Raw genomic sequence first — 27767 nt, 5'->3', positions numbered from 1 at the left:
TGCTAAAACTTGCATGTTCCTGTTTACATGCACTGGGAACTTACCAAGAGCATGACAGTGACCTCTATTTCTGCAAGCACGTTTACATCATATCCCTCATCAGATTAGAGTTAAATTGGCTCTAATTTAAGGACAGGGCAAGCAGAAGCCAGTTGGAAAAATAATGCCTATTTACTCTTGGTTTCTGTTAAAGGGTCAAAGGGTCTCTGTTGAAGGGTCAAAAGGACCCTTTGAGAAATTGTTTTATGATTTCTGTTTGACCCATGGGTCACTCTGGTGAGTGTTTGCCTTAAACTATTCACCTGCTGAAGTTGAATGAATTGGCATCCATTGCGTGGTTAAGAGGTTTGTTTTCCCCATACGCTTGGCAGGGAGCCGAAATACTAATATATTTAGAGACTGGGAGGGTAAAAAGGAAGCTGGATCCTAATTTTATTGAAAACAGTAAGAGCTTTACTTGAAGAGACATTGATATTTGGCGACAGTCAAGTAAAGCATGATTATAGCCATTAAAATATGAAAGCACTCATAAAATCCCTGCATAGGAGCATGATCCAAAGCTGCTGGAGTGGAAAGCATCGCTGACATTAATGGGCTTTGGATGATGTTCTAGAGACAGCAAAACAACTGAATTTCAGGTGCAGTAATACAAATCTGATAACACTCAACTACCCAAATACATCTCAGAAGTGCTCCATTTATCATTCATTCAAAAAGATCAAACAAGAGGTTAAGCAGTTAATACAATTAAAAAGGAAAAAAAAAAAAAAAAAAGAAAGCCACAGATGGCCAGTCCTACAGACCTTATCTATGTGAATAACCTTAATTGACTGAAGTCATCTGACTAAAAAACTGCATGACTAGGATCAAGGTATGCAATTCCCCCTCATTACAATGCTGAACATCAACATAGCAAGTACAATATGGGTAGCGTATTACCTCATTGCAGGCATGCTTATGGAATGGCGAATAGAGTAACTGTGGGATGAAAGCAAAAGATAAGGAAAAAAAGTTGTAAAATCCAGTTTGCAAAACGATCACAACATACTGTTTTTATTATTTGAATATATCTATTTTTAAAGTTCACATAAAAGTACTGGTACTCCACTCTCGAGGGCAACAGCTTGTCAAACTTACCTGTGAATTCCAGCTCACATTCAGCACTGAAGATCTTGCCACCACACTCTCATGTCAACTAAACTGCAGTTGCATAGGGCTCAAAGAACAATGAAGTTCCCGGCAATGTCCATTTAAAGGACACAGAACCAACCCCGCCATCTAACACAGACGTTCATGATATGACAGAGGAACGGAAAGCTACATTCATGTTCCTCGGTCACAGACAATAAGCTTTGTGCTTGGTGAATGCAGCACGCCTCAGGTCTGTGAACCTGATCAGAGCTGGCTGGAAGCAGTAGGTAGGCAGGCAGCTGCCTGCCTCTGTTGCATGTACAATGCATATAAATGGACTGCACTAGCCACCAGTTTGTATAGCCTAACACAAGAGGTTTCTTCAACAGAAAAGAAAGCCACTCAGCTATAGAAGTTTCCTATCTCTTCTGGGATCACCAAGCATAGAAAGCACTGTTCTCCAAAGCTCTCGTCCACCTTTCCTTGCCACACTCTCTTCTTCCCTCCTCAGGCTTCCCAGCAGTGTGTGTATCAGGATGTTGGAAGGCAGATGATGGAGTCTCTACAACAACATTCAAAAAATCTCCTTATCCTCTTCTGCACCTCTACCCCTGCAGCTGGCTTCTCATCCTAACCTCTTGACTTAACTAGCCACATTCTTCTACCTGAGCCACCAAAGTCAAATCCGCTGTCCTAATTTCACTACTGCTGGGAAGTCTGTTCTGAATAATCTTTATTTGAAGTACAAGAACTCTCCATAACTACATTTACAACTGAACATTATGAGTAAGTTGCACCCTACAAGAGTACAAGAGTGCTGTTTCCAAAATTTACGTGTGGCTACTTTCAGTGTTGAGTGACAGCCGCAGCTTGGTCTGATTGGAGCTGTTGCTGTCCCTTAAGAGCATTAAGGGACAGCAACATTTGGCTGCAATTAAGCAATGCGTGATCATAACATTAAAAAATGGAGAGCTCTCATATAAACAGCACGTGCTTGTTCTGAATTATACAAATTCAGAGAGGCACTGTGTTGATAAATACACAACAACTTTTTTTTTTTCCAGATTCAAGGTGGGGGGAGCTATTTGGCAAGAAGGTGGGGCAGTGAGATGTATACAAACCATTTTTTGTTGTGTGCATTTCAAGCTTTTGCTAAACTCAGATGGACAGAAACTGACACCAGATAACACAAAGTTTTCACGTTCAATTTTTCACATCACATTTAAGATTTATGAAAGACTAGCCCAAACATTTCATGAGTGCAGATCTTTAACAATTCTAGTTAATTGAAACAAGCATGCTTGTCATGTTAGTCTGGTAACACACGATGAACAGGCAGAAAATAAGAGTTTGGAAGTATTTCAGCATAGACTGCTCCTCTTCTAGCAGCAAAACATTTCAAATACAAAGCTCTGAATAAGATTACATTGTGCCAAATTAAATTTGCACAGCTGAGAGATGGCATGTGACAGACGATCTGAATACTAAGTGAATATTTTACTAAGTTCATCTTTTAATTTCCTTAAAAAGGTGAGGATGCAAGTTGTAAGAACAGTGACAATACATACAATGTTTTAATGGAAACTTATAATACTAAGCTTTTTTAAAGACATCCCTGTCTGTGATGGTGAAAGATTTCAGAGGCTCAGTGCAGCTGCAGAGGACAGAGATCTTTCATGACAAAAACTGCCAGATACTACATTTTGGCTTCATGTCAGAGTGAGATAGTAAGGTCAATCTATATACCACATTTTGAAGTTTTCTCAGTGAAGTAAAAGCCCTCATTAGGATGACACTTAGCTGAAGAGCGAAGTTTTTCTCGAACTGCCCCATGCATTGGCAGTACTACCAGGCCAGATGGACTGCAGGGACTGAGGGCTGTTCAGCCTCTCTGCTGGGTGTACTGACGTAAAGCCAAACTGCGTATAGAATCTCTCAGCATCCATAATTCATCATATGGTGAAGTGCTTTACAGCATCGGTATAGTCAAGCTCCAAAAAATACAAATACCTTCTTTTCTTAATTAGGTTAAGAATCAGTCTTACCACTGGAAATTTCCCCAGGGGTAAAGACTTTTAAGCAGTCAGCATGTAGGCTTCATGACTAATATAATTTTGCTTTATTGATGAGGTGGTAATTTTTTCTTTTAAATGAATTTTTATAAAACTGTGCTGGCTGAATAGAAGTTTTGTGGTGTGCAGAGTTCCAACCTTTGACAGAAAATGACGGTTAGGAGTACGGTATTACATATAAGCAGGTTTCCCCAAGAGCATCTTTTGAACGCATTCATTATTTGAATTTGAGACTAATCTACTCAAGAGCAAGGCAAACATACTCTAGCCACTTTGCCCAGTCCTTTCCTCATTGTACTCACCATGCTGTAAAAATGAGGCATTACACTTAGTAGTGTACCAAATGCTTTTATCATACATAACTAAGTTGAAAGGAGAGAGTTTACTGTGTTACATTTCATAAAACACATCCTGTTAAATACAGAGGCAGTTTTTGAGGACAATAATGTGTCTTACCTAATTGAATGCGATCTTTGGTGGATGCACAAGAAAAGAAAAGCAAGAGTTAGAAGTATTATGAAAATGCAACAAAAATTTACATATGTATCTGTAGTATGCCAAACTGCCCAAGGAAAAAAAGAAAATCATTTGCATTCAAATCTTGTTGCTGGAAATCACACTAGGCCGTAGATCAGTTCAGATTCCTTCAAGGCAAGATTTTTCACACACTCCTTCACTACACACAGTTGTATACTCTCTGCTCAGCAATGAATAGAAGTTCTGTCTGCTAAACCATGTGTCCTCTTCATTAGATCAGATTTAATCAACGTTAGCCAGTTTCCCTCCCAAAGTCCTACCTTACCCTCATTAAGGAGGAAGTACAGGCTAACTGGAAATTTACATGTACATCAGTGAATGTTTTCCTCACTCCTCCCTCTACATTTTTTAATCATCTGAGTTGAGATAGATATGGCAAAAAATAAAAAGCTTTTTAATTCCTAAAATTGCATTTTCTAAAATCTTCCTTGTTTAAATTAATACTTGAAACACTCTGACACTGTTTTCCAGCTCACAAAAAAACTTAATGAAGGTAGCAGCACTGGGACAGTCACACTGATATGCAATATGTAAAGGATGTCACTAAGGTGCCGAAGTCACAAAATGAGGCAGACAGCCTCTCCTTCATCAGTGTATTATTGATGTAGCCTTAATTAATGCCCACTTCAAGGCAACACCTGCCTCACGCAGTGAGCCAGATAGGTGGCACACGCTTAATGAACATCTCTCCAATAGTTATTCCTCACATCCTTTTCCAGTGTGTGGTGTGATGCATTATTTACTGCACACTACTCACACTGTGCTCTGAAGAAAAGCAAGGATTTATTCACGGTTATTTACAGGGCTCATCACCATGTATACATGCACTTCTCATACACATATGGATTTAGCTCCACAACACGTTTCTGCTTTGAGCAGCTTCAGCAGTATTGTTACCAGTCATAACCTCCTTCTACTACCTGCTGCCTCCCAGTACCAGCCACCCCCTGCTCCATGCTAACACAGATATCTGCACAGCCAGGTGATAAGGGAATCTGTATTACTGCAGAGCTCTAAAAATCAGCTTGACTGGAGGGGCAAGTGACAGTAAAAATGAGAGAAAACAGCTGTTTCACCTGTCACCAAAAGAAATGCTTATGAAATTATATTTTCAAATAAGATAATATCAACATCTCCTTTAGAGGGGATATTAAGAGACACTGAGGTTTAAGGATGATAGCTTGGTGTATGACAGCTACATTATTTCAGGGAATTTAGCTCTCAGTGACTTCAGCAATGGTTCTTGAGTGTCCAGAACACCCCTAGGTGATGGAAATGCACAAAGAGAATGCACAGCAAGCATCCGCTCCTACAGCACTAACAGGTTAATGATTCCTGAGCCATCTCCAACAGATATTGGCCTAACCTGCTTCTAAAAACATCCAATGAGAGAGAGTTCCCAGCCTTCAGAAGTAACCTGTGCCACCGTCCAGTTTCATAGCTGAATGCTTTCCTGAACTTGCACATAAAATTTACTACATTACTACATTCTCCCTCTTCGTTCTTTATTCAGTCCCATTTTTCTATGTTCACATACTGTCACTGGCTGTATTTTCTGAAGCTCTGAATATCACTGTGATATTTCTCCACATTTCTTCCAGATCATGTGCATACCCTGCACTGCCCTGAACACTACAGTTGAGACCTTATCTCAACTGAGCAGAGCAAAGCAGTCCTCCCCCAGATCTTATAGGCAACACTACTGTGGAAGTTGGAATTAAGTTTGTAGTAGCAGAAGTAGCATGACAACATTGAATTGTGCTACATTCGTGAGCCACTAGCCTAGCACCTACTAGGCCCATATCTGCAGAGCTACCGCCCAGCTGGCTGGTCTGTACATCTCCATGTTTGATTTTTTTGCCCTCTGTCAATACAGCACCTTACTTTCCTTCATCAGTTTTTATTTCAGCATTTCATTTTGAATTCTACTCCTGCTGTCTAAAGTTGCCTGCATTCCCTCCCACTGCAGTCATCTTGGGGTTAAGTACATACACGATGCCATCACCTAAACTAGGTAGTAAAGTGATGAAGAGCAACAGACTCATGTCAGATGCCTGCAAAATCCTGTATTATGATGAGACCTATTCCCTGAATGTAATTTTCCGTTCCCTATGCCCTCTTCCTGCTAAAACAGTAACACTATCCTGTGCCTCCACTCCATCCTCTACTACAGGTGGTGCCAGTTCAAAATAATCTTCTTGACAAACCCTTTTTTGTGTATGTCATTGTGTTATCTTCTAGATGCTTAGAAGGCAACAGGTTAATGCTTTCCTCCAGTATCTGGTTTACATTTCCCAGAACTTCCCTTGTCCCTTTCCTGAGGGATGAACTTTGCTTTCCTCCACCCCTCTGGGACCTCCTGTGCTTTCCCTGCTGGCTCCAGTCTCCTCTGAGAGGCACATTCATCTGCCTCATTCACACCACCAAGCTCTCCCTGCCTGCCCTCTCTTTCCACACATGCCTTTCAGCTCCTGGCAGGACTGAGGAATTATATTACCTTCACTCATTTTCAGAGTTTGCTTATCCCAGACAATGAATTTGAAAGAGGTTTGCGTGATCATGTAATTAAAGAGAATGTATGGGACAACTGAATGAAGGATGTATAAGCAGTATAGCTGCTGACATCCTAATTTGCATGCATACCTTTGTTAGCTTAATCTTTAAATGCATTTACTTGGATAGTAATGTAAGTGGTAGTGTACACATAGTAGTAATGTATGTGGTTTCCTTACTTTGTAGTTTCATTATTTATTTTTTCTTCTTTAAAACAAAAAAAAAAAAACACAGAAATTCTCCCACTTGGTATGACGACTTGTTTCTAGATAGGCCATAAGCAGATCTGAAACTCTTGGATCTGCACAGACAGCTGTGGAGCAGTCCATTAGTATTGCAGGGCAAGATCCCAAGTTCACCATTATGTAAAGGAGCTGGGGATAAAGACCCTCAGCCACATGTCGTATCTGCTCAACATGGCAAGAGACATGCTGAAATGTAATAACATGTTGAAATGTGTAACTTCTGCTTCTTAGAGATCTAGCTCCACATTACTACCCTGCGAGTGACCTGGGACTCCTCTCTTCTTGTTTGCCTTCCTTCTCCATGTCAGAAAACGTTAACAGAGATGATAAGAGCTGGGAGTAGAAGGCAAGAAAAAAAAAAAAAATGGCATCAGGATGACTGTAAGCTCTTTCAAAACCATCACCACCCCAGCAGGGGTAAAGGCCAAAAACACCAGACCTCCCAACATATGGGGAATTATGATGATCATCTGGATTTCAGAAAGCAGTTTCAAGTATCCATTCTGAACAGAAGCAGAACAGGGATTTGCATCTGGATGCCACTGGTGAGCATCAGCCTTAATGTCTAAACAACAGAATTAAGCCAGAGTCTGATGTGTGTTTAAACCAGCATTTAGGGAAGGGGCCATGATAATCCTTATGCATGAGATAAAAATATATGGATTAGCAACAAGGCAAACAATGAAACAAAGGACACATGCCTCCTTACAGCTTATTCCTCCAACCATGGCAAGGGCTGGAGTGGGAGAGGAGTAGAATTTAAACACAGCCATTTATGTGGTAACATTTACAGTGTGACCCGTCGCAGAACTGTTCCTGCTCCAAGATCTTACACCAGTTTCATTACTGGGGTAAACATACAAAGTATTACTCCAGATTTAGGGTTTTCAGCAGATGTAGAATGCCCAATTCATGCCATGCTTTATGTAACTAGGGGACACTGGCTATACCACCTGCTTCTTCATTGCCATGTGCCAAGAAAACTCTCCTACCCGAAAACAGCATGCTTCCACAAAAAATGGCAGTGCTAGTAAGTTTGTATCTTCCTGAAAAATGTTTGAAGATACTCATTTTGATCAAAGAAAGCTACTAGAAACAAGCTTCTCAATTAATTGAAACGTTTATGGACTTAGCTTCTACTTAGAGCCCTTGGCTAAAGGGTTAATGGGTTAAATACCACCCATCTGCTTTCCATGTGCGAATGAGAAGCGTGATCACCATCGGGACAGGGGCTGGCACTGATACATAGGTGAAAGAAAGCAGCCATTAATTAAGGGAAATATTAAAGGAAAGATGTCATTTATTACAGTGAAGACATTTCTGCCTTGGAAGAAATCTCACATGCTATGCAAAGCACGACTGATATGACCTGAGAAGTACTAAATTGTTAGTCATCCTTCCCTCCACCATCAAAAACTAGGTATTTGCACACCAACTCTTCGATCACTGCTGTAGGATCCAAAGCGATGAAGCAGTATGATGACCTGTTCACTGAGCACTGGCCTTGTTTTTCTTATATGAGGAAGTGTTAGAAAGAGCAGAAGAGACAACAGAATAGATGTATGCCACATGCTGCACAAATTTCTCATCATGAATTTCTCAAAAATACACAATACAACTGTAAAAGGGAAGGCGGTAAGAATAAGCAAAGGCATAAAAAAGAATCGTGAAAACAAATCATGCAGCTGGAATCTCAGCCTGGAAAGAGGGAACTGAACAACAGGATAAAATCTCAGGAAATAGCAAATGACATTGAAGGACAGCAGTAGGACTACATTCAGTATTTCTTATAATAGACGAGCCAGAAGGCATCAAAGGAAAAACCAAGTAGATCCAAAATAGGGAATGAATGATCGAATAAACACACCTCACACACCTCTTTATCACATAACTATCTGTTAATCTGAAGGAACATGAGGTGTTATGAATGTCAAAAGCTCATGCAAGTCAAATAAATAAATCGTAAATTTATGAAAAACAACCTGTCAAAGACTCTTAAATGAAAGCTTCCACCTCTGTTTCAGTGAATTTTCAACTTGGATTGCTGGATGCCAAACAAATGTACCAGGAAAATGTAATTGCATGCCATTTTACTCTTATAACCTTTCCTAGGCATATACTATCAATATATATCTAGCTTTATTAAGTCAAAAAGTTCTTAGCTTATGTTCATAAGCTGGTTGTAAGTCACTCACTAGATTTCTGTTTTAAACTGTAATGTGGAAAAAGACACTGTAAAGCAGACCATACCATGATGAAGTTTTTCCTTTTTTCACCTGCACCTAGAAAAACAGCAATAATTCTGCAGAGGGTGTATTAACTGTATGTAAAAGGCAGATACAACTCTAAAGATTTCTGAAGATTCAAATTAAAAATGAGAGTGGTAAAAAATCCATTTGCATTAAAAAACAATAAAGTATTTGAAATACTATAAAATGAATTCACACAGTGAAAATTACCAAAAAGTGAATATATACCATTATTGTTAATAAATGAGACCCTAATTCTGCAGCTCGGACAGTATATTGTAGTTATTCAAGTTCATTTATTTCATCACAAAAAATAAACTCCCTGAAACACCTGAGAAGCAATTCTATAATGCTGCTATTAAGCTGAAAACATAAGTGGTGATTTGCTGAGTAAAATTTATTCATTTATGCTTCCATTTTGAGGAATTTTAAGTTGAACGCTTTTAAAGGTACACCAACATATACAGCCCAGCATTTAAGTTGTACTTAAATGGGAATTATTACCCTCAATTCCTGTGATTTTCATTTATTTATTTTTTTAATGCAACACAACCACAGAATAAAATTTGCCTCCTATTTTAGGAGGCCTGGACTACCAGAGTGAATGAAGCTCAAACGCAATAGTCAAATACCTTTCAGATAAGTAAAACATTAAAAGTTGAAAACACCTAGAAACAAATATATGGAAAGTATGCAGATAGTGGGAAACAGATAAAATAAAAGAGAAAAAAATAAAGAAAAAGAAAAGACAAGGGAGTAAGAATTTGCTAACTAATAAAGCCTGCCTTCAGAATGTGGTACTACTTTTGTTTTATCTTTTGTACACTTGAAAGAGATGATATAAAATAGTTTGAAATGTTTTTTCTTTTTAAAATTATCTTTCCAGGAACAGCTCCAAGGCAAGCTTGTTTTCTTCAGACGATCTTTGTCTCCAGAATCCATGTATGAATAAAACTGGGTTAATAAAGATCTAACTGCAGTATTTAGTCCCATTTTATTGGTATATTTCCTTGAGCTTGCAAAGCTGTTCCAAAAAGATTTTTTATTTATTTAAAAATAGGACTCAATTAAAATTACATCTTCATTCATCATTTTCCCCTTTTTTGGTTCAAAACTATTAATGTTATAAAATACTTCAATTACCAACTATTTGAAAGCTTAGAACACTAATGTAGGTGGAAAAGAAAGGCTGAGGAGAAAAAACATAACAATTCTGTCAAAGAAAGAACAGAGAAGCAGCAGATCCTTGTACCTCATATCTCCGAACTTCTTGCTTATGGCAGTTCCTACATTGCTGATAGCTGCTGTTGCTTTATGTCCTGCATGGCTCAGGGTCTCATGTGTTTTCTTGTAACTAGAAACAAAAATGAAGAACAGAAATAATGATAAGTTTAAAAAAGAGAGACTAGAATCCCCTGCAATTATTTTTCCTTATTTCTGCATCTTAAGGTCCCACCCATCAAAACTTTAAGAAAAACAGTAACCGTAACACAAATCAAATTACAAAGATGCCCACTTCTGCACAGCTTTGTAAGTGCAGTTTAATCCTAATGTGAGCAAAGCACTCTTCAGAACAATCCTTCACTGTCTGTCCCCCTTGAAGATAACATCTTCCAAGAGGGTAAGCGCAAACTGTTAAAAGCAGAATGGCATGATTTGTTGAATACTCGTTTGATACAATTTCTGTAAATTTACATCAAATAAGCATTCTGTCAGCAGACACTGACTTTCTGGCACAACCTGTGGTCTAAAGCACAGAAAGAATCAGCTAAGATACGTGCGTTTCCATGCATACATACAAATTAGATACATTTCAAAGATGCACTTCAAAATTATTTATTGGTATTTCAAATTAGACAACATCGATAAAAACTGTTTCCACATGCTACAACTCGACCTTTTTATTTTTAAAATATAAAGGAAGAAGGTTTTAGGAAAGAAAAAAAAGATGAAAACAATCTAGACAGTGAATGAATATTCTAAATAGCATCGATCACTGATCCCTTTTTTACGTTATTCATTTCATGTGTAGCATACACATTCAAACACAGAATCATCTTAATTTACTGATTTGGACTATATGCTCTGATCACACAGATCCTTCAGTATAGTTAAGTTATGTTCTCAGAGTAATCAATAAGCTTTTCTGTACAGATGCTTTTTTTTTTTGCTCAATAAACTAACTCTGAACATGTCAGAGACCTCCTTCCAAGGAAATCATCTGGCACTGGGAGCAGTGACGCAGACAAGTTCATAATTAGAAGTACTGGCCTAGTAAGAGAAGGAGAGCATATTACAATCAGCCTTGTATCCTGTGGTGCGCCTTGGCAGACAAGGACTGCAGAAACGATCATGAAAAATTCAGAAGTACAACTCCTTTGGTCCTATTTCTCCTTTGAACAAGTTCTGTAAGATTGCAAATGTGTACCAAAATACACCAGAGATTAATACAAAAATCCCAGTGCCTAATTCTTGTAACAGTAACAGAGTATTTTCTTCTAACTTTTAGATATATGAATGCAATATAACTTGGTAGAGATAAGAGGAGAAATAAGAAAAGATTAACATTTGCAATTGGGCACATCAGATTTTATGTCAGGTCCTTTTAGCCCTGGTAGTACCTACAGCTGGAAGTCTGCCGATGAGGCCTCTGCTGTACAAACCATGGGCTAGAAGCAGATGCCAGGTAATGCCTTACTCTCTCAGACAGAATTCTATCAACAATTTTTTTCCTCAGCACAAATACATTGATTTTATGATCCTAACCCCCAAAATACCTTGAAGACTGCCTAACAAGTTCTAAAACTGCCAAGCAAAATGTGTCAGTCTGTGAGGGTGTTCTTCTCTGTCTCCACTGACTAGGATGGCAGTTTAAAGGAGGCAGCTGAGGGTACCAGATCTCCAGAAACCTGGAGTTGGTTGGATGACTTGAATTAATCTCAACCACTAATGCTAAATGGCAAGAAAGGCTAAAACACTGCAAAAGTAACAGAGGGAGCACAAAGTGTAATTAGAAAGGAAGGAGCGCTGGTTATGCCCATTTTCTGTCTTTTTCAACTGCAGAGCACAGACAAGACCTAAGAGATGTTTTTTACTGGGTGTCTTTTCTCCTCTGCCCTGCCATTTATCACAGGACAAAGCAAGGTTGCAATGCTCTTATTTCACTGAGGCCTCATTCTCTAGCTTGACTAGTTAAATCTCTGTCCTTTTTCTTGCTGTCATTGGACACACTCTCATCTCAGAGAGTGCAATGAGACCCTAAAATAGATGTTGATGATACCTCACTCGAACTACAAACATGAGTGTTGCCTATGAGAATAATAATAATAATAATAAAAAAAAAAAACAACAAAAACAAACAAAAAAAACCTTTCCATTACCTGTTAGCTTATACATGCATATGGGCATTTGTTAAAATGCCCACGTTATTGCTTACATGTCTTTAGACATCTTCCTAAAGAAGAATTTTCCAAGTCTATTCAGCACAATTCTGTTGATGACAAAAATGAAGGCCAAAATTTGACTTCCAGGTCTGAAAGGTCCTTGGTAGCATGGCAAAGCACGTTTCATCTACACTCCATCCAGTCTGGTCACAACACCTGTAACCATACTCACCTAGCCTTATCACAGACTTCAGGATGACAGTTGGCTCAGCTAGTTCTACGAGAAGACAGGCAAGAGGGAGCATGGATCTTTCTGCAAATTACTGTGTTGCTATTCAGTTCAAATTTTAAGTCCGTTAAGATTAAGAAATGTTCAGTCCAAATCTTAATCATCAGACAATTTTTTATTAAGTTGAACTCTTACCCTAAGTTGCATTTGCAGAAGTAGATCCACTCCCAACACTTCCCTTCCCCTGCCACCTCCCCAGCCTTCTATGGGGTCTCAGAGTCAGAAATCAGAAAACACCACAGGGATGCTCTGAGAACTGGGACCATAATAAGGATTAGAATATTGTCAAGATCAAAGTGTCCCATTAGCCATACAAAAGTATATGCAAATTTCCACATATATATATATATATATGTGGAAATACATATATATATATGTTTAATGAAGTTGATAATCATGTAAAAATTTATATAGGAACAAACACTATTTAAGTAGAGGCTGCTTGTACATAGTGAAGTATTTTGCAGCCTTCATTCTGAGTTTTTGTTGTTGTTCAATACACTTCATAGTTCATTTTATGCAAGGGCATGCTTAACTTTATGAGATGGTATCTCCATGTCCTGCCTTTGTGCTGCAGGTTCTTCACACCACATAAAACCATTAAGAGAATAGTCCCAAATGTCCCCACACAACAGACAGCATCACTTTAACTGGGAAACAGTGGATCCCCTTACGTGGTTCTGAACATTACTTTGGTCAGAATACACCTTCTGGGAATTGGCTGAAATGACTCTGATTTGTGTTTTCCCTGTAAAACCCCTAAATGCAATGTCCTCCCCAGTATTTTTACCAGCAAGAAAGACTGGGAGACTGCATTTATGTTTCTAATACTTTTGATGTTACACAACAGCGTAAATCCAGATAAGACTGTTATGCAACTGGTCTTTTTTCAGCATCAACTTGCAAAAATGACCTTTGACATGCCTCCCTCCACCAGCAATGCTGAAGAACAGCTTTAAAGAACAAAACGAACAAAGGTAAAAATGCTGTGCAACTTGTAATGCCTGCCAGCAGAGACAAGAAATAACTAGCATCTTGGTAGACCTTGCAGATAACTAGCTTAAAAATCAACACGCCATCCATGCCTCTCCACCATTACTCTTATCACTATGTCTTCTTCATAAATTAATGACCTTTCCAGAGTACACTGCCTCACTACATTTAGTTATACTCCGTATTGACATATAGCACAGCATTTGGTTCAGATATTTTTATTATAATTGTACTGTATTTACAGCATTCATTCAATACCCTTATTACCTCCCTGTTATCAGTGACCTCCAACATATCCTTTCTGACCTCTGGGAACCTTGTCAATGTCAAAATAACATTAATAATCTGAGCCAGCAATTCTCATATTTGCAGGTAACACACAGCAGTTTGTAGTTTTAACACACTGAACAGCTTACATAATTTTCAGAAATTAAGTAGAAATTAAGTTTGCTATTCCAGTTAAGAACTACTGAAATTCATTCCTGGGAAAAAAGTGTTGTAAGAATGTCTTTTCTCAAGGCCTCCTGCCAACACCAACTGCTCTGATGTGCCAAGTGATGTACAATACCTTCAGATTCTCATCCTTTTGGCACCCGTTAGTGGCAAACATTAGGCATGTACTGATCACTGAGCTCATCAGGACAGGCGAAAGCATCTCAATAGTTAGCCATTGGCTAAAATAAGGTTTGTGACCCTGAACCACAATGCAAAAAGGCTCCAGCAGGAATTGGAACTCCATGAATTTAGGGCACAGAAGTTCCAGAAATACCACCAGTGTGGTGCATTTTACACAAATACATCATCAGGATCCATTCCTTTCTTTCTAACAGTCATACAATGTCACCATCATGGTCGTGAGTTTTAAAGCATTATGCCAGATGCCCAGTAGCATTAGTAAAAGCAGAAACAGGCTAACTTGGTACAAGAGACTCTTGATTTAGGCAGTTAGAGTAGGAATGTCTGCTCTGTTTTTGTGGCATCTAAACATATTCCACAGCACAGGAAAATTAGTTATAGTGACTAACAAGGATCCAGGTTCATGCTCTTCATTTAGCACTTCCTAATACCTACAGTGTATTTTGTAGACAAAAAAAGGTTTAAACAGATATGGTATATGTGAATTGCTGGCACAACTGTAAAATTGTAAATCAAACTCACTGTCATTTCAAATATTAGCTTTTTCAGATGACTTTCAAGTAAAAAAAATTATCTGTTGACTTTGATTAGTTATTTATATATTTTTTTAAACAAGGAATTCCTTTTAAGAAATAAAATGTCTATAAAACGGATATTATTAGAAGTTATCATAAAATACATTGACATACCACAGTTATATTCTTACAATATGCTCTCCTCAACACATTTAAAAGAAGCTTTTAAGAGAACTCACATCTCTAGTATCGTTATGTACACTGTTGACAAAACAGATTTGCAGCATATTTTGACTGCATTTTTACCTGACAGCTTTGTATATAGCATTTAGGTTGTATTATCTTATGACAACCAAGTCTCACTGCCTCATTTTTTACAGCCACTTAAAGCAAATTAAGGAAGATTACTACTTCTTTTCATATTAGCTTTTACGAAATGCTGTTTCATATAAAATACAGCCAAACAACAGACGTATAGAGAGGTCAGGGAACTGGATTTTTAAATGACCAACATCATCTGCAGGATAAGACAGGATAATCATATTGTATGCTATTTGATCTCATCTCAGCTCAGTACAGAGCTGCCCTTTACATGGCAGAGTTAAATCTAACCTTCCGTCATAAGCACAATACACGGTCTACTGACAGAAGTAGGCTACAAAGATAATATTTGTATTTTGCATGGCAAGCTGCATATTTGACCTACTACAGTGAATAATAGAGATTTTAAAATCAGCTTCTGTAAAATATGACAACACATACAGCTAATTAGCACATCTTCACTAAGCGTTGTTCTTCTCCATCAATGCTTGCTTGCAAAATTAATCCATTTGTGAAACACACTTCTGTGATAAAGATTACATTAGATGCAACAAAATGCAAACAATTAACAACAAAACCATATTGTAGAGCAGAGCCTGGTGGCACAAGTCATGTCCCATGGAGCTTGCTTCTTTTTACTTTTCAAACTATTAGTCAGCTTAAGAACGATATTTTCTGGAATCAACGTAAAGCATCTAACTCTCTGAGAAACTCTCTACTAGAAAACTTTTTCTGCTAATTTTCTGTAAAAGCAAAGCTCAGTATTAATTAAATTATTCTAATGCTCAAATGAAATAAATGCGTATGTGATAACATATACTTAAAACATTCTCTAAGAGCATTCATATTCCTAAACGCACTCTGAAGTGTCTACTTTCTTTAATTTATCACATGAAATTCATTCCAACTTCAAAAACAACAACAGATGTATTTTATAGACATTCTTTCTTTTCCCAGATATGCTGAGAATCGAAACTGTGCTGGCACCTGGTTGAGTGTGTATGCCTAAACGAGCCAAAGGAACTACGCCCCAGGTAGTTCCTCTTGCACAGAGAGAGGAAGGGCAGAGCTGAGGGAACCGACCCTCTGCAGGTCACAGGGGACCTGCCTCAAGCCAGAAATCTGCATGCAGCACAGAAGATTTGGCTGTTCAGCAGGCTGGGGAAGAGTCAGGAAAGATTCCAGGCAACGATGACAAATATTCTGCGCTGTCCTGCACTGTAGTCTTCAAAACCATGGAAAACACTAGGGATACAACGGTAAAAGGCATTACTTGTGTGGTGTAGCATAGAATGAGAGAAAAACAAGCAGTTCTAGTACAGTTAATACTTGGGTAGAAAAGCCATAATATGTTGGTTTAAGCACAGATGAGCTTAGGACATTCCAGGACAAAACTTCACAGTTTATCACACCTTAAATTGCACCAGTAATACCGTCTGTGGGCTCTGTACTGTAAGCTACATCAAAAAAAGAGAAAAAAAAAACAACAACAAAACACACACACACAAAAAAACAAAACTGCAGATTAAATGTATCTCTGCCTCCCTTTTCCTTTCTTCTCATTTTGTTTCTCTTTTTTCTTTTTCTTCTTATTTCTCCATTTTCATTCACTTCCCTTGCTTTATTTTTTCTACCCCTCTTTCCCTTGACCTTCCCTTCCCTTGACCCTAGATATTTTAAATCCTGGTCATTCCGGAGATTCCAGTTTACATTTGGGTCTCCTCTTCTTATAGAGAGATATAAAATTTACAGACATCTGCAATACATGCGTATACATTTTCTGGGTCAAAACCCATAATCAGAGTGGATTTTTCTCTGAGAAGCTAACATTACATTTAATGATCTGTTCCAGATCACCTGAAGTCACTATGGAATTTCCATTAGATGAAGCTTCTGGTGTAAACAAATGGCCATATATTTTTCAGGAATGGGACAATGAGAATAGACTATGTTAACTTCCTGAAGTCCTTTCTTCAACCTTACTTTCCATTATGGCTCCCTTCCAACTTCAAGGCCATAGGTATGTGTAGAAAAGTGGCCAAAAAAAGAACATCTTTGAAAAAGGCACGAATATTGAATGGCCTGACCCAAAAGACACCAAAAAACACTGAAAGTTAAAGGCTCCCTTTACTTCCATACAGTTCACACCCACACACAGGTAATGCGCTTGCTAAAGCCAACACGCCTATTTCTTCACTTACACAACCAGTGCATTTACTTGCAAATTTAGAGAAGAAAATGTCAAAAGGTGATTACATATTGCAATGAACAGAAACACCCACATTTCCATTACTACCACTCATAACAAGCATGTGTGTGGGAACACAGTATACCAAGTTCTTAAAAGTCACAGTAGGCCTGTGGCTGCCCACAAATTATAGCCAACTTCCTGAGAAGATTCTGATCCTCTGGCACACATTGCTATATATTTAATGTTATATTAGTGGAGACTCCAAGTACTGTAGATTTCAAGTCCAAAACGCATGCAGTGTAACTATTACTTTCTATTTTCTCATCACCTGGCAGAAATTTGAATTACAAAACACGAGTTCCCACTATTTGTGGAAATCCATACAATTGTCCTCAGGTTCCCTACCAGCAGAACTAAGCTTGTGCATTGAGTTTTCAGTGAGTAGCTGAAGACGAGATCCTTACTCTGTTTCAGTAGGGAAAGGCCAATTTAAAAATAAGAAAAAGGTTCCTCACAGTAAGGGTGATCAAACACTGGAATAGGTTGCCCTGAGAGGCTGTAGAGCCTCCAGCCTTGAATATATTCAGAACTTGACTGGATATAGTCCTGAGCACCCTGTTCTAGTTCACTCTGCTCTGAGAGGGGGAGTTGGACTAAATAATCTCTATACTTTGCCTTTGTAAATATTTAACCTAATTTTGTACAGGATCACAGAACAGTTGAGGTTCGAGGCAGTCATCTTACCTGTATGCACTACACAGTGAAAATCTGAAGTACCGAAGACTAGAAAGCACTGTGAAAGCTTTATTGAAGCACCACCAATAAAAAAAGATTTAGCTAAGTGAACACACTGTATTTAGGTTAGATAAAACCTTTCCTTTGTAGCAGGATGTTAAGTAGAAAAGCTCAATTGTGGTCTCTAAATATCACTGCAAAGATATTTTTAATGACTCCTTAACCTAAAATAAATAACCTGGAAATCTACCAACATTATCCTGCTTCTAGCATCTAAATAAATGAATTATCTATGTTTAAAACATAAATAAAAACCTGAATTGCTTGAAGTTAATACAATATCCACCCACCTCTATTCACTGAAAACCTGATCTTTAAAAAGGCGTGTGTGGGAAATCATACCAGCTGAGCCTGCTACCTTCCCTAACATGCGTTATACTAAATATCAGTGCATTGATGAATAGCAGAGGAAATGAACAAGGAGCATGAAAAATTTATTATGATTCTGGTCAACATCATAAGTGAATGACTTCCACGTGTATTTCACACAAGATTGAAAAAGGCAAACAACATTACAAACAACGTTTGTAACAAAGATTTTCTTTGTTTTTCTCTAAAGCTGACTAAAAACCCTGGGTCGATACAGAAGAAGCTGCACGTTACTTTTGGAAATACAAAGCAAATACAATGTCTTACTAGAAGTGGTTAGGATTGCTTTTGGATACGCCAAAGCATGCATTAATGACAAGGAAACAGACTTTGTGCAGAACTGTATGTTGAGCCTGCCATAATCTTGAATGAAGGACATCAGCCTACTTGACCTCAAGTTGTCTCTCCTTTTCATGAAAACATTTTTTTTCCCCTTTTTTAATCATAACAGAATTCTTTAATGATAATTTCTGACGTACATATGTAACACTATTAACTTTTAAACTACCTGGCCAACCTTTTAAATCATAAATGCTTAAAAATAGTCAGGATTTCAAGTTTATATTCAGTTATATTCAGTCATTCCAGGTGGCATCCATCCTTTGAGTTAGGTACTGAGTCTCTAAGTCCACTTTAGCCCTAAGAATACATCCCTAAATAGAGGGCTTTAAAAGAAGTATTAATACTATTGGCAGAAAAAAAAAAAAAAAAAAAAAAAGCGCCTAATTGTTCCTTGTGGGTTTGAAAAGCTCTCCGTTAAAGAAAAGTGGTTTTAATTTCTAGAAAAACATAGCAACTACAAAACCCAATAAGATTCAGTGAAAGCAAAACTATACTCCTTAAAACCACATCTCTTCAGAATTTAAAATGACTAATTGTGGATTTAGAAGCCTAAAATAAAAGAATGTAAATATTTTGAACTTTTATTTTTTAAAGCAAGCTTTTCAACCGTACTAAGTCAGAGAATATTGGTGAGTAACACTACCCCATTACTATTTTGGTGTAACAACAATGAATCACCTCTATTACTTAACACATCCGTTCGCAAAAATGCTGAACTACCGTGACTTGTACAGTAAGTGTCAGCCAGAATTATAGAGCAGTTGGACTATGGATAATAGGACTTTCAAGGGCACATATGAACTCCTGCTCAATCCTAAATGTTGGTGGTCTTGAGGTGGTCACTGAACACCTAATGGCTTGCTGTTTCTAAAGCTCATCTTAAAGAGTAGCAGATACCATACTAATAGAGTCTATTAAAGTCACTTTATCCTCCTGTAAAATGTCAACACTGTGAAAGGAAAATGAAAAGTTGTCTTGGAATTTGGTAAAAAAAAAATCAATTTAAAGTAAAATATTTTGATTTTGAAACTCTGCTATCTGCTAAAGCATTTTTAATGTCACTGCACCTGCTCTGCTCTGTTTCTTCAGGTCCTGTGGGACTGCTCCATCATGGGTGATGCCACTGCCCTACCTGCCTTGCTGTTCCCTCCCAGCTCACCTCTGGCATGGAGCAACTCACTCTTGCTTCTCCCTAAGAATCTCAAATCCAGTTGTCAATTGTGAAAAAAATAAAAAAAAACAAGTAACTTTTCAGACAGCAATTCATGAAAGTTAAGTTCTTCTTTCTACCAATGTTGTTATTAATTTGGACAAAAAAGTTTTAGAGGAATATAGAATACGGTGTTTTCACATTTTCAAAGATCAGTACTGGCTGAGACCAACCCCTCAGTAGTTATGATGGATTTCTTGCATCTTTGGAACTCACAGTTTTATTTGCCATCTCTCTCAGTGATGCTCTATTTCTCAATCAGCTTTTACATAAGTGACACAGAACAGAAATTGTTTGAAACTTAGAAAAAACACTACTTATTCCAGGCTCAAGCATTTTTGTGGTAGATTCAGGACAGGTTTTATCACTATTTCCATATGTGTATTTTTTAACTCCTTCTTTAACCTAGACAAAAGGTTTGTGCTAAGAGTTCTTATGCAACTCAAATAACATCCCTCCCCAGCTTCTTCACCCAAGATTTCAGACTTTTTTCAAATGCACCTTACTGGAAGGCAGTAACTGGGTTAGACTACAGACTGCCACAGTATAATTGGTCTTGTTCTAGAAGAAAAAAAATCAAGTTAAAAGCATTTCAACATCAGCAGTGGACTAACAATTCACATTTCTACATTACCTTTCACCCTGAGAACCTAAAGCTGCTTACACATACGAGTTTCATTGAACTCTTGTGGACCAGTTACCCACTCTACACAGTGGTAAGCCAAGGCTGGGATACGCAACTTGCCAAAGACCACAATGCTAGCAAATAACAAAAAAAAAGATGTGCATAGGACTTAAGAAAACCTCAAAGATAGCACAGTTACCCCAAAACCTTTTTTGTTGTTTCTTTTGGACAGACAAAACCAGGAATTCAACGGTCATACGTCAGCTGATTCTGTCAGTTGTTCTTTAGAATTCAGATGGTAATATTTTTTTAATGATTGCTAATATTTTAGTAGTCTTTCTTTTATGTTGTCTGTCTTGGAATTTCAAAATACATAACACACTGAGATAAAGAAGTATTCTTTCTCTCCTTAGTAAGGACTCTGTAGGAACGTGTCATGGGACATGCAGATAACCTTCTCAGTTCCATGACAGCTTCAGCTGCTGTGATTTTGCAAGGGTGAGGTGTGACACAGTAGCAAAGCATGTTGCTGCTGTGGAAGGCTTTTTTTCAAGTCTCTTTGGTCTGAGAAGCCTGAAGGATTTGTTCCTGTCATCTACCCCTTTTGGCAGGTATTCCTATTGATACATTTCATACCAGGGCTCATCAAGGCAATACCCACAACATGCTACACAACACATCACAAGGAATTTGTGCAGTCTGTACTCACGCAGAAGTTGTCTGCATGTCATGCCAGCTTTTGCTAAAGTTCTGCTTCAGTTCATTCATCAGGCTTATGCCAAGCTTTTGTTTAATTTCAACCAGGTGCTTTTCTTTGGCTGCTAATACTTGCCGCAAAGTTGAAATTTCATCCTCTAGCTGAGAAAAACAAAGAGGAAGGAGAAAGGAAAGAAATGTTAGCCTGTTCTCAAGGCAAAATAAACACAGATTATGCTAGGAGATTAAATGAATTTTGCACAAACATGCTTTTTTTTGTAGATGCCTAGAGAGGCAGATAGATTCAAGCACTTGTGTAGATCACAAGTGTCCAGAACAAGTTTGGCACTACTGTTCTAAGTAACTTACTCTAAATGTGCCACCCACGTGCACTACTGTACCCATGCACCTGTTAAGACAAAATAATTCTCCAGTCCGTAATTCATTATTCATCAACTTGACCAAGATCTGCCTTAGGAGCATCAGGAATCTCAAACATCAGCCTTTCATTCACAAATGGAATGGGAATCAGCAGGACAAAAGAAGACTGGATAATTCAGGTAGCTATTTCTCTTTGAATGCACAGGCTTTTAACTTCAAATGTGCATTTTTCTAGTCTTGCACTTATGTAAAAATTGATACAAATTCTTAGGAGCAGGTTAAAAAAAATCATAACATACCATATGAGTTAAGAGTATCATGGGTATCATATGTTTTATCCCTATAGCTTAGGCCTTACATACTTGAAAATTAAATTGAAAATATATAGCAGGAAGACTGTTAACAAGAAGAAACAGGCATTACTTGAAGTATAGAATCATTTAAAAAATACAGCAAATTAATATTTTCAGAGCTCATAGTCATTAACCTAACCATGTAAATTCAAGTTGTAACGATGACATTCAACCCAAACAATTCTCCGTGCAGTGGATGTTATTTCAATCATGTTTAAAACAAAATTGAGCTTTAGCATGGCAATGACCAGAACACTTGACTAAGAAGAGGGACCACTGAAACAGTCAGCTATTGACTCAGGATGCCTATCACTTGGACAGCACTCCTGAAAGCACAGGTGTGAATTCTCCTAAGCCAATTGTACAAGCAGCACTCAGAGGTACTGAAGTTAACAAGGGTAAGTGACATGAGACCAGCTGCCTTTCACTTCAGGTTTGTAAGTTCCCTTACCAACTGTGCTCCTTCCTCCATGTGTTAATAGGATAACATATGGTAACATGTCTGATTACCTTATGTTAAGTTCCCTGGAATGACAGTTTTCCTGTGATTTAACTCCATAGGCTGCAGGGAATGAATGAGGCAAGCAGCAGTAGAATCAGTTGTGACCTCCAGGGCTATGTTTAGGATGTCAATACCAGCATTATTTTTATCTCACACACTCATGCATTCTGTTTCCCTGTAAAACTGGCTGCAAACTCATTGTTCTTTGAAAAATCTCACCCTTTAATCCACCAGCTATCAGCTTCTCCTTTGTCACTACCTGCTATCTAAATTATTCAAGAAGCTCAGGAAAATTAAGCAGCAAGACTACGAACACAAAGCAAAATCATGACCTCAGCAAAGCAGATAGCAGCATACGCCAAGTCTTGTGAGGCCAATACTTCACTGGTAGAACACCAAACAACCCAAAATTGCTTTATTCTTTCCCCATATACTTTATGCTGCATTATATCCCTAACCTGCAAATGAAATGCTGTCAAGAAGGCAGCATGAGTTTCTATTCTAAGAGGATAACTGGTACAATTCTTACAGGAAGGAGAAATCACAAATTTCAGCACACCTAAGATGGCAGTTGGCAGCTCCCTTTATTTGTTTCTCACAAGTTTGCCTGAATAACATTGTTAACGAATTTAACATTAATGCTTTCCATTTGGGGTAGCACTAGGCTGATCATTAGGTACCTGGATATATAAACATTCAAAGGCTTCTATTAAAATGTCCTTCCATCTGTTCACTTGAATAGACACACAAAGCTGTAAAGCCTTAATCAAGCATTAACCCTTTGCTCAATGGAGCAACCATGAACATTTTTGACTGTGTTAAAGATAACAAATTATTTTTCTGTAGAGATTAGAGACTTGTTTAAAACCGACAAAGCCCTCCTCAAGTTCCATCATTTTAAACTAATAGTGGACACGAGGCCTGAAGTGCTCAGATATTAGTGATTGAAAACAGGAGTAGGTAGAAAGGATTAGGGAGTTATAGTGGGATCTTGAAAGCATTTAAGCAGGTTACATACCTAACTCCCATGGAAGTCAGGAATCACTTTTTTTGAAAAGTCCATTACTATAAATGCAGGTTGTATTATGAAAATAGGGCTTAAGTCAACAGAAACACAAGCTTCAAGTCCTTATGCCTCCCTTCTTTCTAAGTGCAACAGTCAGAAGGATACAGATGCATCCTATGGGGACAATGTTCCCTTCTGCCTTTTTGTGGTCTTAAGAAACACAGTTAATAACTGTTTTTCCTTTCCTGTATTATTGTATTTATCATGCATAAAAACAAAGAGTTGACCACCTAAGAAATTACAGTTCCCGTGAGTAGCTGACATGTAAATCACACAAAGGTGTGATCTCAGGAATAGATCCACAAAAACAGACATCTCTCTGAAATCTGGGAATGGCTAATAATATAGAAGGAAGATGGTAAATTCCAGCAAAGAAACACAAGAAAACATTTTCTCTTGTTTTGCCTTTCTTGATTATTTTAGGGCAAATTATTTGCTGATAGGATTTGGTAGGTCAGGTTGATGGTTGAACTTCATGACCTTGAAGGTCTTTTCCAAACTAAATGATTCTATGATTCTGTACATTTTAAGCGTTTAACATCCTTTTAAGATGGTGGAATGCTAGAAAAAACAGCAAACTAATTTTCCAGTATAAACCCTTTCCCATTTTTTTTTTTTAATTAAAGATTCATAGAACAGCTCAAAAAAAGTACTTAGGCAGTAAAACAGAACATTTTGGATAAACTGCTATTAATAAGGAATTATGTAAATTAGCATTATCTGTATTGTGAAACATACATAGTACTATGTAAAATGTGGAGGTGGAAAGATTCAGCCATTGTTTGTAAGAATACGGATGAAAGGCTTGAATGGTAAATTGAATAGTAAGCTGAATATTTATTATGCTAGCTTTAACAATCAAGGCAGTAAGTGATTAAATATTAAGGGGCCCCTGCAGAAAAGACAAGACAGCATAATTAATCATGTATTTCTGAGTTAGACTAAGCATCCTTTTTTCCTACCACACCACCACCCAATGCATAGTATCCTGTTCTGGGCATTTGCACAGCCCTCCTCATCAGAGGGAACTGAACTATGTAAAGGCCATCAGGCTGAAAATACGAGCTGCTGTTTTCAGTCACATCAGTTTCTATATCCATTGCTGAGAGGTGCACAAATACCTGTGCCTGTGCAGCACGAGGGGCAGAAACAAGTAGCTGGAGATGAATGATAAATTTAATGGAAAGACAACAGACAGCAGTGAGTGGAATAGCTCAAAACCACAGCCTTCGTCATGAGTCAGGAGTCATGACGAAGGAGTACCACACTCCTCACACCAAAGAAGGAGAAGAAAAATCTGTTCTGCAAACAAGCTTCTGGCCTTACATAAAATTTTTGGGCTACAATTTTCTGCTATTATTCTGAAGTGCGAGACTGACCTCTATTAATTCACATGCTTCTTATAAATTCCTACAACAGGTATTCATTTTACTTGTATTGTAGAAATGCCAAAGCCTGATTAGACTCAGAACCCTGCTGTATTAGCCATGCTACAAATAGAAGAACAGAGTTAGTCCACACTCTGAAAAGCTTCCAGTACAAAAAGACTACTAGCAGGAGAAAAGAGGACACAATAAACCTGTCAGAAAAACAGTAGTTTTAGCTCCCCTCCTAATTCCAGAGGGGAAGGAGAATAAGGGATGAAACACGGAGAATATATATAGCAGATACACAACACGGATACTTATTTTGCTGTTTAAATACAAGCATAACAGGTCCTCACAACAGCTCCCCATTGTATCAAATATTAAGTGATTGCAGCATTAAGGAAGATTTGGACCTTTCAGAGCAGTAAGAGGAAAGGGCGATCCCACAGGCTCAAAAAGACAGTCTTATCCAACATATATGGATATGGAAGAAAACAAAACTACCACTGGTAGCGGTAGCTCAGGGCTTGAAAGTAAAGACAAGCAGCTTTTCAAAAGGAAACGTTACCCAATTGCCACAGAGGTTTCTTTCTGAAAGAGTCTTACCAGTTTTTGTAAGTCTTTTCTGAGAATCATAAGCGTCACTTAAATATTGACTTTGTTCACTGAGTTGAAGTTTTCCAAACCTTTCTTAGCATAATTATCAGTTTTGTTTTTAAGCATAAGTTGTATACCAGTAAACTGCTGTGAGCAAATTAAAAAAAATAATATTTCTAGGTCAGCCAAGATTACAATATTTGAAAGGCAATCTCTCATTTGTGTGTTGGTACAGGAATTAAAGCATTTCTATCATGAGCTACTGAGCACTCTCAGCTCCCACAGGAATCTGCATGCACAAGATATAACTAGAAACGCTACAGACAAATTCCCTTGAGAGAAACATATCTTTCTCAGATGTCTGCTGGAAGTGTTTTTTCTTCCTTGCTTCTCTAATATACCTCATCTGTCCCTTTCAGAAAAGGGAAGAGAATAAAAGAAGGGTTAAGATTGCAAGAGACCTCTGGAGGTCAACTGGTCCAGCCCCCCTGGTCCCCTCAGCTGAAGCAGGGCCACCCAGAGCAGGTTGCCCAGGACCATGTCCTGGTGGCTTTTGGAGATCTCCAAGGAGGGAAGCTCCACAGCCTCTATAGGCAACCTGTGCCAGGGCTCAGTCACCCACCAGTGAAAGAAATGCTTCCTGATGTTCAGACAGAACCTCCTGTGTTCCAGGTTGTGCCCAGTGCCTCTCATCCCGACAGAAGGCCAATAATGAACATGCCAATTCCTACCTCATTGCTATGTGATGAACTGAGTACATAAAATTTCAGCATCCTCTTGTAATTTACTGAAGTAACAGGATCAGCACAGAAGTAAAAAGTAACTAACAACACAGAAACAAGGCTCAATGTAACATTGAGGTGAAAAAAATCTTTTGTTTTTTGTTTCACTAGAAAATCCTAAATCAGCACTAAAGGTAAATGACTTGAGAGTCACTAGGAATATGACTTCTTAGAGTGTTTAATATTATAACAGTAATTTAAATATTTCTGTCATACAAAAGACAGGAGCTATTCTCAGCAAAAGAGCTGTCTCCTGGATGAGCCCATTCCATGTGCAATAGCAGCAAACACTTCACAGAGCACTCTGATCAGAGGCTGAATCTAGGCAATCACCTTAACCTTTGTAATCAAAAGACCACAGAGCTCACACCTTTTTTCTCCCATTATTTCTTTTATTAAGTACTACTTTAAAACCTTTTCATGGTGTCCCGAAGTTCTTTAATTAGGAAAATAGTAAATGCAAATTAAAATTGCAACTGTCTCCAGACACATCGGTGATGAAGAAAACAGAACCACTGTGCCAATCATCATCAGTCTTGTCTGTAACCAGCAGCAGCATCTTTTCCTTTGAGCACCATACAAAGAATCTTTTCTATCAGGTGTCACACCACCATAACAACAATTTCATAGATCTGATAGAGGAACACCTTCCAGTTTTTGTAGAAGGTTTATAAATAAAGAAAAATGGCCTTTGTTGACTAAAATGGCATATTTAGCTTTATAATCATCAGGTAAAAGATAGCTAACATTCCAAAAACATCTAAGGAAAATAATTGTTTCACATTATTGTACGCTGGAAGAGTTTTACGCAAAGGAAGAGCAATTTTTATGATGTGTACTTCACCCTACAATGAATATATTTCAGTTAAAGGAAGTAGAAATATTAATACTCACAGAAATTCAAATTCATTACCTTGGCCAGCTCAATTTTTAACTCTTCTTTTTCTTCTTCAGAGATCACATTGGTGAAATCAACATCAGTGACCATGTCTTCATCTGCCTCATTCAAAGCCTGGGTTTCCAATAGACCTTAAAGTAAAGAGTTAAAAAGTTAAAACATTTGCTATCAGTTATTTCAACTGTAATATTGACATCCTCTAAAAGCAAAGAATGCTGTAATATTCACCCACTAGGAAAAAAAGAAGTTAACTACAAAACAATGCTTGCCTGCTAAAGGTCATGAGCATTCTGTTTCTTCTTACTTTTGAAAAACAATTGGAAGTATTAGATGGTAACTGCCGTAATAAAAGCAACTTAATATGTTAAAGCACCACTCATTCCAAGAAGACAATGACCTTGGATCCCACCAGTCCATAGCAAGACATCTTTTTTTTTTTTTCTAATACAGAAAAACAAAACAAACAACAAAAAAGCATAAACCAAACCAACCAACCAAATCCAAACAAAACAATAACTAAAAAGCCCTGGTTTTCTTCAAAAAAAAAAAAAAAAAGTTGATTAATGTGGATCACGTATGTGAATAGTGGCAATAGCACATTGAGCAATACAGGAAGTATATTACCAAGCAGGATTTGCTTTAAGAATACCTCTGTGACAATTTGAGAAC

The 27767-nt window shown here is 37.9% G+C and overlaps 1 protein-coding gene across 4 annotated transcripts in view; it reads right to left on the bottom strand.

The window, feature by feature from the left end:
- The window catches only part of TPD52L1 (TPD52 like 1), a 56107-nt gene that overhangs the window by 7061 nt on the left and 21279 nt on the right, over positions 1-27767 (bottom strand). For 2 of the 4 annotated variants that reach the window (XM_084512341.1, XM_084512344.1), the window contains exons 2-6: positions 27114-27229; positions 21166-21314; positions 10040-10141; positions 3660-3674; positions 940-978 (exon numbers count right to left, since the gene is read on the bottom strand). In XM_084512341.1, coding sequence (XP_084368467.1) covers positions 940-978; positions 3660-3674; positions 10040-10141; positions 21166-21314; positions 27114-27229 — 421 coding nt within the window. Of the gene's footprint in view, positions 1-939; positions 979-3659; positions 3675-10039; positions 10142-21165; positions 21315-27113; positions 27230-27367; positions 27496-27767 lie in introns of those variants that run through there. The other 2 variants (XM_084512343.1, XM_084512342.1) reach the window with 2 other exon arrangements.

Source organism: Aythya ferina, assembly GCF_964211825.1.
Source record: "Aythya ferina genome assembly, chromosome: 3".
NCBI lineage: Eukaryota > Metazoa > Chordata > Aves > Anseriformes > Anatidae > Aythya > Aythya ferina.
The sequence above is the reverse complement of the archived record's forward strand: the minus strand, read 5'-3'. Positions and strand labels throughout refer to the sequence as shown.